The sequence below is a fragment of the Natator depressus genome, chromosome 10 (genome assembly GCF_965152275.1).
Source record: "Natator depressus isolate rNatDep1 chromosome 10, rNatDep2.hap1, whole genome shotgun sequence".
In the NCBI taxonomy this organism is placed as follows: domain Eukaryota; kingdom Metazoa; phylum Chordata; order Testudines; family Cheloniidae; genus Natator; species Natator depressus.
In genome coordinates, this window is record NC_134243.1 from 21,896,521 (window position 1) to 21,911,700 (window position 15,180).

At 38.2% G+C, this 15,180-nt stretch overlaps 1 protein-coding gene and 1 long non-coding RNA gene across 11 annotated transcripts in view; one reads left to right on the top strand and one right to left on the bottom strand.

The window, feature by feature from the left end:
* Nucleotides 1–15,180, top strand: part of MRTFB (myocardin related transcription factor B) — a 196,094-nt gene that overhangs the window by 170,982 nt on the left and 9,932 nt on the right. For 9 of the 10 annotated variants that reach the window (XM_074965428.1, XM_074965427.1, XM_074965433.1 and 6 more), the window contains 6 exons: nucleotides 1,049–1,202; nucleotides 6,370–7,386; nucleotides 8,926–9,075; nucleotides 10,733–10,882; nucleotides 11,170–11,307; nucleotides 12,408–12,468. In XM_074965428.1, coding sequence (XP_074821529.1) covers nucleotides 1,049–1,202; nucleotides 6,370–7,386; nucleotides 8,926–9,075; nucleotides 10,733–10,882; nucleotides 11,170–11,307; nucleotides 12,408–12,468 — 1,670 coding nt within the window. The remainder of the gene's footprint in view (nucleotides 1–1,048; nucleotides 1,203–6,369; nucleotides 7,387–8,925; nucleotides 9,076–10,732; nucleotides 10,883–11,169; nucleotides 11,308–12,407; nucleotides 12,469–15,180) is intronic. The other variant, XM_074965434.1, reaches the window with a different exon arrangement.
* Nucleotides 10,252–15,180, bottom strand: part of LOC141994918 (uncharacterized) — a 39,345-nt gene continuing 34,416 nt past the window's right edge. The window contains exon 3 of the long non-coding RNA XR_012641220.1: nucleotides 10,252–10,549. This is a non-coding gene — a long non-coding RNA (uncharacterized LOC141994918). The remainder of the gene's footprint in view (nucleotides 10,550–15,180) is intronic.

Here is a 15,180-nt window from a genome sequence, read left to right on the forward strand (position 1 = left end):
AGTAAGAGGCAGGCCCACTTGCTCTGTGGCCATATGATGCAGTTTTATTATAGAAATTTAGGAATCCATGCTTGACCAATAAATCCAACCAATTAATTTACATGAGTTTTGTTTTCTGAGAATGACTGGCCAGGTTTCTTGCAAAGCAAAACCAGTTTGGCAGATGAAAAAATTATGCCAAAACTTCCAGTGCTATATATCTAAAGTTAGACACCTAACCCCATATGTAAGCACATAAATAAAACCAGTTTTCCTCCAAAAGAACTGAATGTGCAGTCTCCAGTGAAGTTACAGGAAGATGTGCATATTCAATTCCTCTGAAAATCAGGCCACTCTTACTTAGGTGTCTACATATGGACTTAGATGCTTCATTTTAGGTATCTAATTTGAAAATGTTCGTTTTAGCTTTTATGATAGGAAAGAGATTGAAATGTTAGTGTGCAATTTGCAAACTCTTCTTCTTGGCTCCATTTGTTCACATATATCTTAAACAATTATCACACTCCAAAGGTTCTTTAATTAATTCTAAATATGTAAATCTGCATATGAAGACAGCTTTTAAAATAGAGTGACATACATTATTAACCTAGTTTACTGCACTAAGCAGCAGAAGTTTGGTTAATTTCAATATTTCTTCTTGTGTTTTTGATATCTGATTGTGGTGTTCTTGCATTAATAGAAAAAATAGTACGATATTTGAAACAAAGACAGCTTGGGTTGTATAAATCCTGTTCACTTTTTAGAGGCAAGATTTCCTTAATATTTTAGTAGTGTAATAAAAGTGATTAAACATGAACTTGTAAGACTAACTGTACACTACAAAAAATACCAATATATTTTCCACAGTAGACTTTTCCTCTGCAAGCAATTCAAGAATCATTTGAAATATTTAATGAGTCCAACTAATTAATTGTTGTAATTTTGCATCTGAGGAAAAGTCAGTTTTCTGCCATTAAGTGGATAAATTTTAAATTCAGTACTACTGCTTCTTAAAAGTAAATACCATAATAGCTAGCACTGATTTTTTTGTTTTGTTTTTTACTTGCAGACCCCTCAGTGACAAACAGAACAACAACGGGAATATACCCCTGTCTACTTTGAGCAGCAGCGCACCTACGTCGGTAGCCTGCACACCAAGACAGAACAGTAATATTCCCAGCAGGAAACCAGGACCGCTTCCTTCAAGCTTGGATGACCTGAAGGTAAAAATGAAGAGGGATTTGTCTATGTGCAAATATCAGCAAAGGTTATAACTTTCAAAATGTTACTGACAGGCATAAGCCTGGATTTTATTTTTCTATGTACTTTACATTTCCTCTGAGATCTTATAGAAATGTTTTTGTCAATTTCATTTACTACCAATCTAGATATTTTGCTTTTATTTAGTTCCCCCCCCCCCCCCCCCCGGTTTCTAAGAAGCTCTTTTCTTGTCCAAAGCATTTTATAAATTTTATCTAATCCTTACAACACTTCTCTACTTCAGATAAGAAAGGAACATAGAATATTTGCATACTTTATCTGTTCAATATATGAAGGCTTGCCCAGGAGAATGAAAGTATCTAGATGAAGCAGACTATATGCTAAATGTTGACCACAAACAGATTTTGACATTGAATTAATGGTTCCCTATGAAGAGTTATAATACTCTAATACAGAGGTTTAAGTCAGCACTATAAGTTTAAACAGATCCCCTAATGAGACATTCAGAGAAGTGACTGCTGTAATTTCTGCACAGAAATAACACCATTAAAGATGGGCTAAATTTTATTGGGGCCTTAACTCATCTGTTTCTCCTGTTGTGTACACACTTCTGAGCACTGTCACCTGTGTGCACAAATAGAATTGGCTTGTCTGCTGCCTATGCAAGCAAGTGAAGTGTGCAGAATGTGTGCACAATAATTTTGTACACACAAAGTGGGGCACACCTCTATATTTATATATGTTTATATTTGGTCCATCTTACATAATTTAAAATTTCTATACAGAAACTACATTATTTACCAGTAGTATTTTTATATCCTTTATAAACAACAAAACAAGAATTCCCTTTTGCTAATTGGTCCTATGCAGTAGGGCTGGTTGAATTATTTGTTGCTAATTATGCTACAAATTTAGACCTTTTTTTCCTGTCTCTTAATTGTTTATGAACCATTCCTGCTGTTAGTGTATTCACCATTTGTGATGTATGACTGGTCAGCTATGTCACACAGTATTGTTTTGTTTCCTGACTGGATTATGGAAACTAAGCAGGAGAATAATGAATAGCAATATTGAACAACACATTGATTCCTTACGAATTTTCAGTTAAGCATTCATGCTAAAATTCATGAAAATGTCTTCACTTTTTGTGAATCCTGAAAAGGAAGTTGTGTGAATAATACGAACCCACAGACTGGGATCATGAAATAAACCTGCCATGTTTACTCACAAAAATATTCACACGTCACTTTTGTCGTATTCTACCAGCTCCAGTATAAAAGGTCCTTTCTTCATTAAGAACCTGTTCTGCGGAATTAAAGATGTCAGTCCACTTTTGAAAATGGATATGAAGAACATCAAGTCTGTGGTGTTCAGATTCAAATATTTTCATTAGCTTTGACACAAATGCTCCCAGTTTTGTGTGAGGGAATAGCAAGAAATCTAGTGGCCAGCTTGTTTATTCTCTGCCTTGTGTTCCTTAACCCAGTGAATCTTGGTTTCTTATCCAAACACAGAAGGAAGATTCTGAAGATTAGATTGTTGGGACAGCAATCTACTGGTTTCAAAGCTGTCATTCTCATATAAAACAAGCAAAACATGTAGCCAGTTTAGCCTGAAAGTTGGAAATGCTAATCATCTAGATCAGCTGTAGACAATGTTTAACAATGTTTAACAAATTCTAGAGTAGGCATGTGGGATATTCTTATTATTGTGAAAGCCACTAGTAAAATATTACTAATGGCAAAATATAGTTCTTATTTGAGTGCACATATAGATTCCATTCTTGTTGATACATGCGTCCCAGGCATGGAAGATTGGATTCTGTTGGTCAGCAGTGTCCTTTGGGGACATTTCTGCACTTGAAGTGCCATAACAGCCCACACCTGAGGGCATAAAGGGCAGAGCAGGCCCAGCAGTTCCTCAGTTCCTTCTTACTGCCCATGGCAGTGAGACAACACTCTTGCAGTATCTGCTTTTCTGTGCACTGTGTGATTTATTTAACCTACTATATAATACAATAGGTCATATAGTAAGTATAGTTTTTTACCTCTCCCAGAGATTCCAAACATGTTGTCCACACATGTCTCAGACTTCTAGGACACATGGCCTCATGCACTCCTGTCACAGAGCATGCCAGACTTCACCTAAGCTCCCGTGCAAAGGTGATTGACATCAATATATCTACCAGCAGGCACCACATGGACGTGATAAGCATGGTCCCTCAAGAAGTCCTCTTCTTGTGAAATTGGTGGAAAGACATTTTTCAAGTGTGCAACTGAGTGCCCTTAGCAGCACCTCTATTTACCAAGGCTCTGGTGACTAATCATTGTTCAGGGATTGGGGTAAGGCTCGTCTAGACTGCCTTTAAATTCAGGGACTATAGTCCCTCCACAGAGACTCATCTTCATAGATATCCTAGAGCTCAGAGCAATCCACCTGGCATGCAAGTAAAATGGTGCAATGCTGACAGACAGCACCACAGCTATGCACTATGTCAACAAGCAAGGGGAAGCAAGATCATCCCCACTCTTGTCAGGAGTCCATGTAACTATGGAATTTGGTGCATTCTGAATCAAATCACCCAGTGGCTCTGAGTATTCCCAGTCTTCAGAATGTCTTGATAAATCAACTGAGAGACAGTTCTGTCAGCCATGAGTGGTCAGTCAGAGAACACCTTTCATAAGTGGGATTCCCAGAAATAGAAATCTGTTTGCCATGGACCAGATTGAGTGTTAGCAGACATTCTGTTTCAGAAAGGGGTGCAAGCCCAGACTCCTGGACAGATGTCCTCTTCTCTTGGACACCAGGGTCCCCACAATACCGAGGTTTCTGAGGAAACTGAGAGAGGATGCAGGGTGCATGATAGCCCAAGCATGGGCAAAACAGCTCTAATACTCAGATCTCCATCAGCGTTTCGACATAGCCACCAATTGCCTTACCTTCTTTGCCCAACATTGTCTCTCAGAACAACAGTCAGATACTGTACCTGGATCTAGCACTGTTACACCTGACAGCCTGAATATTGTCTGGATGACATCCACCAAAAGAAGCTGTTCAGTTGAGGTTCAGAACATTCTGCTTCACAGCAGGGAAATCTTCAACCAGACTTAAAATACGAAGCCAAATGGAACCAGGTTTTGTTTGGCATCCCAGCACCAGTTGTCTCCTTTAGCATTACCAATTTCAGCAATGCTGGACTATTTGCTAGCTCTGAAACAGTCTGGATTGTCCATTGGTTGTATAAGTGTCCATAGAGCAGCAACATCTGCTCATCACCCCCCAAGCCAGGACCAAACTTTTGCCCCACCCTATAGTGGCTAGATTCTTAAAATACCTCATTGCATGTTTTTCCCACAGTTCAGGACTTTCCTTTGTCTTCCTTTGTCCTCTATATAGCATTAGGGTTGATGAGTCTGATTCCTGTCCTAGCTGTCAACGTATACTGCCTTGCCTTTCTGGCGTGAAGAGTAAAGCCGGTTCAGGCTCTCATGACAGATCCTCTATACAGAATATTTCATAAAATTAGGGACACTCTTAGATGTCACCCCAAGTTTCTACCTAAAGTTCTCTTAGATTCCACATAAACCAATCTATTCACCTCCTGGTTTTCTTTCTTAAATCTCACTCGACCCTAGGAAAGCTAGGTTTCATACACTTGATGTAGCAAGGACACTGTCTTTTTACTGAGAACAAAATAATTCAGGAAGATGCCCAAACTATTTATGGCCTTTGCTGATTGAATTAAGGGGCAAACTGTATCCTCACAGAAGTTATCCAAATCGGTCTCCAGCTGTATAAGGCCATGTTATGAACTAGCCAGAGTAGATCCACCAAGCCACATTAAAGCATATTGCATTAGGGCTCAGGCAGCATCCACTGCCTGTTCGAGGAATATTCCTGTATCTGAAATATGTTGAGTAGCTACATAGGGCTCACTGTACACATTTACAAGGTGCTATTCTTTAACACAGGCTTCCAGAAATTGGATGGCAGTTTTTTGAGGGTTCTCCTGCAGTATTTTTAAGTAGGACTCCTAGTACCGACCTCCACACAACCAGATAGCTGCTTGTTAGTCACCAAGAGAGGAATCTATGTGCACAGTCACTCTCAGAAAGAATGGTTACTTATCTTACAGTAACTGCAGTTCTTTGGGTCGTGTTGTCCACACAGATTCCACACTCCATTGTACTTTCATGCAAATACAGAGTTCTACTCCTATGGCATTGGTGAAGGAACTGAGGGACAGGTGGATCTACTTTGCCCTGTATATTCTTTGTTGGGGGCACTTAGGGTGCAGGTGTGGCCCTAATGGACACTGTTAGCCAAAATAATACGGTCTTTTGCACATGAGGTACATGTGCACCAAGAGTGGAATCATGTGGACAACACATCTCAAAGAACCACAGCTACTATAGGGTAAGTAACCATTTATTTTTAAATCAAAATTCTGATTAAAAGAATTACATAAAATACATACTGTAACTTACCCCTTCTGTCCATAGTTTAACCCCAGTGAGCATGTCAGTCAGTATACTTATTTGACTGGAAAATCCAGGCTCTCTCCACCAGAAGTTAGATAGCTAAATTGCTTATGCTTTTCATTCTTGTAAAAGAAACCCAGGTGGCATATGGTAATATTTGGTCAATTTTTAGCTAAAGGTGACTAATGCACTGAGTCATCCAATCCTCCTGATAAACTTCTGATACAGTAGGTCCCATAACCTTGTCTCATGCTGGCATAAAGAAGTGACTCAACATGCCAAATTTTGTGTATTCAATGCTTTAATGTGCACATTTGTCAGATACTGTAGATTTGTTTCAGAAGTTTTCAGTCCAAAATGAAGAGATGATGTACTTTCATAGTTCCCAGATGAGTCTTGTTTGCGTTAAAGAAATATGCAGTGTGCTTACAGTGCTATCTGAAATGTTTGTCTATTGTATAGCAATGTATTAGTATTAAAATGATTTTTTGGCTTTCCACCAAAAGGAACTTGTTTATATAGATATGTTTTTTACATAAATGTTGCTATAATCTCTTTCTTGCACACAAAAGACGAGTGCATAATGAATAGTGAATATGCTGAATATGCTTTTAGCAAAATCCAATGCAGGTAAAACAACATGCTGGTTTGGTTTTGTTTTGAAAACTAAGTCTTATTTTATCCTCAGGTAGCTGAACTGAAGATGGAATTGAAATTAAGGGGATTGCCAGTGTCTGGAACGAAAACAGATCTTATTGAGCGTCTAAAACCCTACCAAGATCTTAATAATAATGGTGTCAATACTAATAAAGTGGTTGCAATAACCACTTCTACTGGTGTCATCAGTAACACAGGGGAGGTAACTGTGGCATTCCCTGTTACAACATTAAATAAATCAGTAGGGAGCTTTCCTTCAGAAACATCATCTGCTGGAACTGGCTTCAAATTAGCACATACTGAAAGCATTAGCTCCCCTTTGCCCATTTCACCATCTTCTTCAGAACAATCAAGTCTAAGCACAGATGACACAAACATGACAGATACTTTCACGGAAATGATGACCATGATGTCACCATCCCAGTTCTTAAGTACTTCACCTCTAAGAATGACTGTGAATGAAGACAGTCTGAGTCATGCTAGTGGAAGCATCTCAAGCATGGAGCTTGATGCAGCAGAAAAGGACCGCAAGCTTCAAGAAAAAGAGAAGCAGATTGAAGAGCTCAAAAGGAAACTGGAACAAGAACAGAAACTTGTGGAAGTACTGAAAATGCAACTGAAGGTTGAAAAACAGGGTCAGCAGCAGCAATCCCAGACTCCTGTTAACTCCATAACTATGTTGGATCAGAAACAACTAAATGCTGCTATCAAAGATGAAAACACTCTCACTGATTGCTCTAGTCAAAGGCAACCAGTATCTGTAACCAGCCATTCTTTAGGACAGCCAGTGTCTACTGGTGGCCAGAACCTAGTTGCTAAAAAGGCTGTCATTATCAAGCAGGAGGTACCTTTGGCCAAAGCTGAACCACAGAATGTAATGTCTCAATTCTATGTGAGTTCACAGAGGCAGCCACAAACTGCAGTTGTTGCCCAGCCTCAAGCTTTACTAACTACCCATGGGTCAACACAGTTGCTACTCCCACTGTCTATCCAAGGACCAAATTCAGCCACTTCAGTGCAGCTACCAGTGGGCAATATACAGCTACAGGTATGAAATGTTTTATCTAACTTTAATCATTTAAATTACCCATTATGATTGTCAGCCATGCTACTCATTTTTTATATAGAGTAGAAAAGTGCTGTTTATATGCTTAATTATAAAAATATTGACTTATTTCACGATTGCATTAGACTTGAGTAGAAACTATCAAGAGCCAATCTTTTCAGTTAGCTTCTTTTCCCACACGCAGGCATTTCCTAGATGAGTCCTTTTTTGTGCATTCTAGCAAAGATTTTTTGAAAAATTTCCATGACAATTATTCTTCCAGGGATTAAGCCTACTAGCCCAAGAGACAAGTACCTGCAGTCCTCTATCCTTTTCCGCATGCACTCTCTCCTGCCCCCAGTAAATCAACTCTGACTTCCCACCACCACACAAGTCATCAGTTCTTCCCTCATAAATAAAATCAGTTCTGATGCCCACCCCTCAGATAAAATTAATTCTCACATCCACTTACATTCTAATTAATCAGCTTTAGGCTCTCCCAAAATCAGTTAATTCTGGCCTCAACAACCACATACCCTCCACATGCTGGGATCTCCCCTGCCAGTGTAGCTTGGGAAGCCCTATCATCTCTTTGCTTGGAACCTGTGCTGCCTTCTTGGATATGCAAATAGCTCTTCTCCACATGGGCCACTGTACTCCTTGCTCCCCTAACCTTCAGGTAAAGCAGCAGATCCAACCCTTTGCTCCTTTTTCTTTGCTTCAGCAACCCCACTCTCCACAATATAAATCAGTTAGGTGATTCTAGTGCAACTGATCTCCATGACATTCTGTACTACTGAACTGTGAGTCTCCTTGATCTCCTTTCATTCAGACTTTGTAGTAGTGACATCACTTAGTTTTAGTAGGCTACCAAGCTAAGAAGAAAAAAACATGACTTAAAAGTATCACCTATCATACCAGCATGCAGTGATGGTACACTTTGTTTAGAAAACAGTCTGCCCAGATTGTGTTGGGGGAGAATTAGCTTTGGCATAGAAAAGTTGTTAATGTTTTGGGGATGTTGGGTTTTTTTTGTTTGGGGGCAGAGCGGGGATAAGGGATTTACATTACCATACATTTGAGGTTCAAGGAACAGGTGTATAGAAAGGGGGTTTCTCAGTTGTGTACAAATATTTGACTATATATTCATGTGCTCTTGCTGTTTCATTTGCAGTCTCTGTCAATAAGGATTTGATGGAGTTTTCCCAGACTGTACAGAAAGTATCCTATTCAGATTTTCTGATCTATACTGGATCAGAGCATATAACTCCAAATACTGTCATTTGCAAAATGTGTATTGGGACTTTTCTCCCAAGTCCAACTGTGTGTTTGCCCATCTACTTCTATTTTACTTTTACATACTCAAATGTTGGGCTGTAAAGCTTCAGTGGAATCTGAAAGTGAAACAGTATTCAAACAATGTGACTTCTTGACTGATTGTAAATTACCACAATTGAGGATTATTGATTATGCCATAACTATACTGTAAATAGCTAAAATATTAAATGCCATTGTGTAAATTTCATTTGTCTTCTGGCTCAGTCACAAGCAGGAATTCAGGCTTCATCACAAGCATCTGCGCCTGTTTCATCTTCTGGTCCAGTTCAGACAGCAGCACAGATGCATGGTCCACCATCAAAACAAAATACTGTCACACAGTATGTGCTCAGTCAGGCCCAACAAATCAGAAAGGTTTGTGACTACTGATGAGATATAAATGTGAAATTATCATATACTGTAATTTGAGGCATTTCTGTTACCATTTGCTACATGGGTAACCTATATTCTCTGTTAGGAAATATTATCCTTTCTAAGGCAGACAACATGGTTTACTGCATACTATATAGCGGGCCAGAAAGAATGATTCTGTAGCCTGGTGGTTTGGGTGCCCATCTGGAAAACCAAGGTTCCAGGCCCTGCTCCAGTGAATATTTAAGTATTCTATAAAAAGTGAAACAGCTTCTACAGGGGAGATTGAGAGAGACCTACCCCAGAATACCCTCTACTCTGGTGGTTAGGGTACTCACCTTAGAGACGGGAAACCCTGTTTCAAATCAGCGTGTGGGGATTTGTACCAAAGTCTCCCACATACCCAGTGGGTGCTGTAACCACTGGGCTATAGAACACAGAAGGGATGTATTTCCTCCCTGTGTGTGTGTGAGAGAGAGAGAAAGGTACCTAAACCAGGTCTGGCCTAACTCCAGGGCTGTGAATGCAGAGTGGAGGGAAGCATCTCCCTGCAGCCCACAATTAGGGGCCCAACTCCCTTTAAGGGCCAGGAGTTAGACCACACCCCTTTCTGACATTTTCTGTTGCCTAATTTAGGCAGCTTCCTGCTCAGTGTGCTGGGTTGTATGAATCCTGTTCTTTGGTACATAACTTGGGTCTGTGGATTCCACTACACCCCAGGATGCCCACATTTTAGGGATTGCACTGGTGAGTCTAAGTCACCTTTCTGGACCTAGTTGTTAACCTCTCTGTGCAACATATTTTCCCGATGTGAAAAAATGGGGCTGATGGGCCTTAAACTTTAATAAGGTAGATATCATGAAAGAAAACTACTATATTAGTACTAGCTGTTGTATTTCTTTGTTATTAAGCATGTATTGTATTGATGGGAAAAACATTATTCCCATTTTTCCATTTATTTCTTTAGATTGTGCTCAAATACTAGCTAACCTACTCAAATAAGGACTTTTTATCTTAAAGGGGTAGACGTTACTGTTACGTAGTTTTGATAATCCAGGTTTACAAAAGGGAGCCCCTAATCTGGCACGTATTTTAGATATGCACTCGGAGTTTATATCATCTTTTTCTAAGAACTAGTCTGAATTTAAATCAGGCCAGAAATTAGTACAATTGTGCTTTATTGGTTGGCCACTAGGTGGAGATGTTACTTTAAATTGTTTTATGCCTCTCATGTGCCAGAAACCATGTCCTCTCAGAACAACACAGACAGGTCATGTGCTTCCTGGAAAATCAGAGAGGAAAGCCGTTTAGATATTTTTTAAGTATAATCATGAGCAAAAGCTTTTGCCAGACTCTTCAGGCAGACTGAAGCTGTATTATAAATTTCAGGTGAGTAAAGGCTCAACATTGCAGAGTGACAGTCTCTCTCCAAGAACAGCAGTGCTGACAGTTGCTCCAGACTCTTCTGCCTAATCCACTGAAAAATACAGACAATTATTGTAGTTATAGAAAAATCACTTTCCCAGGTAGAAGTTAAGCAAACAAATACATAAGAAAGCAAGCATAATTGCTTTTACTTTCCCTAATGATTTTAATGTCATTTAACCATGATTATGAATATAAAAATGTTAGCTTTTGATAAAATATTAATCCTTTACAGGTTTTCCCACCTAATACATCAAATACAGTATTTCCCTATCAAAATCCACCTGTTAAAACACTACAACAGCCTTGTATCAATAAGGCATTAAACACTAGCCTTGATGCTGGGAAGAACCAGGTTCCCTCAGTGCAAAACGGACCCAATAAGGTAAGATTTGCTCACTTCTTCTCCACAAGGCTGTTGCTACATTTTTTTATTAAGAAAATGTAAGCATGAGGAATTAGTGCTGGGTGTATATGAATATTTTACATACAGAATACATACATCTAATCTAGCTGTAAAACAGTTAAAAGTAATCACACACTATCAGCTAAATAGTTATCTGACTGGAGAACCAGGGTAAATCTACTATTTATATAGCTGATCCCCTTAAGAATAGTTTACTTTACCAATATGGTTCACTTGTTTGTTCATTATGGTGTTGTTTCACACAGCCTGACTCATCATCGGAGTCCCAACCATATATCATACAACACACTCTATTCAGCAATCCAGGAACCAAGACAAAAGACCCTCCACGTTATGAAGAGGCCATAAAACAGACCCGCAACATGCAGGCATGTCAGCGAGAGGTAGGTTAAATAAGAGAAAATAACTATCAGATAATTTTTTCCCTTTTTACATAGAATTTTTAAAATCAGTGTCAGTGTGTTGGAGTCCGAGTGCCAGGATTTCCCTGCATGTACTCCATTGCTCAGACCTACCCTATTGGCATTTGGATATATATAGTGATCTTCACTCCAAGAGCTCTGGTTTTTCATGATTCTGTTAATTTTATCTAAAGGATAAATTCAGTTATTTCAGATGTACAAAATATTGGTTGGTTGTCTGTATATTAGCTGTATGGAAATAATTAATATTGTGACATTATCAAATATGACACCTTGTTACCAATCTAGCAATAATTACCCTTCAAATGACATTGCATGTCTTCAGCTCTTTAAAGAGCTTGTCTGACCCATAATACCTTGAAAATGGACAAGCTGTATTTGATAAGTGTACGATTAATTATTTTTTCATTGTTTGTATTTGTGTAAAATTGTTCAACAACATTTAAAAAGGTATGTTAGCAGGACCACTCAAAAAGACCCTCTCATTTTAATGAGTGTTGTCAGTACTATTATGAGGAATATTGGATTGTGGGCCTTAAAGTATCACTATGACATCATTCATATTGGCAATGAGGAGACTTCAAGACAGTTGCAAGGCAAGATGCTCATTTGCTTTATTTGTATTTCATTGTAATAATTTCTTTAGAACGCTATTTAATATATTTTATATATATATAAAACCAGTAGCCCACCCACTAGTCTTGGCTGGTGGCTTATGTGGTAGAAGCAGCCACTATTTAAAAAGCTATTAAATACATCATTACTTACATTATTTAAAAAAAAATATTTCTCCTTGCCTTTCAGCAGCTTCCTGATTTGCTTCATGCTAATCCCCTCAGTGACAACACTATAAAACAGATGACAACCACCTCTAATATCATTCAAAGTATTATTTAAAAGCATGGCATTACTCCAGCTTTTACTGGTGAGGCTAAAGTCATCTAAAAAAAAAATCTAGAGCCATAATCCAAGCTAATGTTAATAGTGTTATTGAGGGAAGCTGGCATCAATCACATCTTATATTAGAGTCTGCATGACAAGAAATTCTCTCTCCGTTACAGATTTCAAATGCACACAGTCAACAGATGGATGATCTCTTCGATATCCTCATTAAGAGTGGAGGTAAGTCAGATTAACACTATGTGTAATGTATAGACAAAACTATTTAAAAAACTGACAGAAATTAGAACAAGAAGTTAAGATGCAACGGGAAGAAAGGAGTAAGGAAGAAAATGGGGCCACTACAGCAGAGGGGGTCTCATCTGCTGGAGCAAGTGGATATTTAGGTACCAAACATGGCATTTATTATTCCTGTTCAATTCTCTAAGAACACTGTACCTAAATGCAAAGTATTTCAAAGGCCAAAGTTCTATTAGCACTGAGGAAAATAATCATTCACCCTATACCACAAGCTGACTGCTGCTGTAGAAGGCTGTCAGTTGTGATATATTAGCTTTAGACAGTGACAAAAATATCTTAGTAGACAGAATAAATGTAGTTCTACATTTTAACTAGACAGCTATTTATCAAGGTTTCAGCTCTCATTTTGAGGCAAGTGAAACATTCATTTCAGGGGTATTTGGGAAGTAAACGATTTATGGTTCTGATCCAGTTCAGAGGAAAGAGGTGTAATTAAAATCTGCTTTCTGTAGATTTATATGAATTAAATTTTGAAAAAAGTGATTTGTATTTAAAACAAAAGGACAATGCTATATCCAGAGTCTTACAAACACATACTTTTGTAAATTTAGTATATTCCTCATCTGCCATTCTAGAAAACTTTTCTTCCCCATTTGTCTAGAACATTGTTTCTCAATCACTGTTCCATGGACTGGTGCTGGTCCCTGGTATCGAAAAGGTTGTGAAACACTGCTCTAGAATATTGGCCGTTCTGCTCATGCTTCCTGTCTTTTTCTGGGCTCTTTCACATACCTCTCCTGACTCCATGAATGTTAGCAAGCCTGGAGAACCACTTCAATCACTCTCTTTGGGTAAGTTATTTAAGTGGTAAAAGCTCTCAGTAGCTTCCCCTTTCTAACAGGGTACAAGAATAATTTCCAGGGTCAGTCTTCTTGATGTGGTTCTAGTTCTGCCGCCACAGATCCTGTGTATTACTGACTATTATCATCATATCAAGCCAATTATGGTTGCAGAGTTTTTGTATCTGCCACCTGAGAAAAACCTGCACTCTAATTCTCACCATTCATTATGTCTGCTAACAGTAGTATAGTATAGTGTTTGGTAGAATGGAAGAAAAGGAGACACATGAAAGGAAAACTTCATATTAGAATCTGGAAAAGACAATATATAGAGAATACAGCATGTTTCCATTGTAATTGTAAAATTAACACGTTAAAACCTAACCCTCAAAGAAACTATTGGGGGAAATAGGCATAAAATGTGCACACACGCATTAGTTAATGGCTAACTTCCTGTCCCATTTAATCAAGTAAATTAAAACGTGACGTAATTAATCTTTCAGTCAGCATTTAAACTAAGGTTAAAGATCAGAAAGCAACTCTGAACAAAAGAATTTTGCAAACTAGCATTGGCATAAAACTATATATAAAATTCATTGTAGGCTGAGAAATGGTTAATATACTCAGAGGAAAATGTTCTGATAGCAAGTAATCAAATTAGTGTAATATTTAGTGTTGCTTCCATAAGGTTATTGATGAGTGCCAAGATAAAAACCTGATTGTTCGGCAGTAGCTGGAATTTCAACCACATCCTAAAAATCTATAGTATTTCTGTTAGTCAAAATTAACTGAAGAGTTACAAGAATAAACTTGAATTACACAATGCAGAGACTGTATAATCTGAAAGCAAAACAGCTGCCTGTACAGACTAACCACAATATAAGACCTTTGTCATGATGAAGACTATTACACAAAAATTCAAACATCTTAATACAGAACAATCGAGCTTTGTTTAATGTGTACAAATGGTTCTAATGCTCCCAAAAACATCTTCATGCTAATGGTTCTATGCTTCTCACTTCAAAATGATGATGTAAAGTTACAGGAAATGGTAAAGAACACATTATTATGCTTACTCAGATATATACAAACATCTGTAGCAGAGGGTGAAGAAATTATGGTTTGATCAGTAAGAGTTATTTGCCAATTCCTGTAAGTTTTGCAAAAAAGTTAAACAAAAATACCATGGCAGATATTTTCCATCATCTTATTAAAAAGGAAAGACCCCCCTTCCTGGGTTATTGCCCTAACCTACATGAGCTCTGCACTAAAAACCTTTGCCATCATAATGTGTTTTTAACATTTTTGATACCAACAGAAGCTCTCTTGCAGATGCAGTTATACTGGCCAAAAAGTGCTTTTGCTGACATAGATAAGGCCCTACTTGAATTGCAGCTGAGTTGCAGACAAGCAATAACAGACCTTATTATTATGGGCACACGGCAGGGCACCCACTGTCAAAATTGCAGTGGAAGCCTAATATTGTGGAATCCGCAATATCGCAAATTAAGCTGGGCCTTAGATATAGCTTATTTTGTTTGGGAAACTAGTGGGAACTATACCAGCAAAAGCACATTTTTGCCATGAGAAACTGTCTCTCAAATTGGTTAGTCTCTAAGGTGCCACAAGTACTCCTTTTCTTTTTGCGAATACAGACTAACACGGCTGCTACTCTGAAACCTGTCTCTCTACTAGGCACATTTACTAGAACAGCTATACCAGCAAACCTTTTTTAGTGAAGATTAGACTCGAGAAAACTGTGTGGATTGGTAGACAAAAAAGCTTTTCATTGTCTTCACTTAAAGTTTTATGTGCAAAAATTGTTTGTGAACTCTGTTCAGTTAATAAATGTACA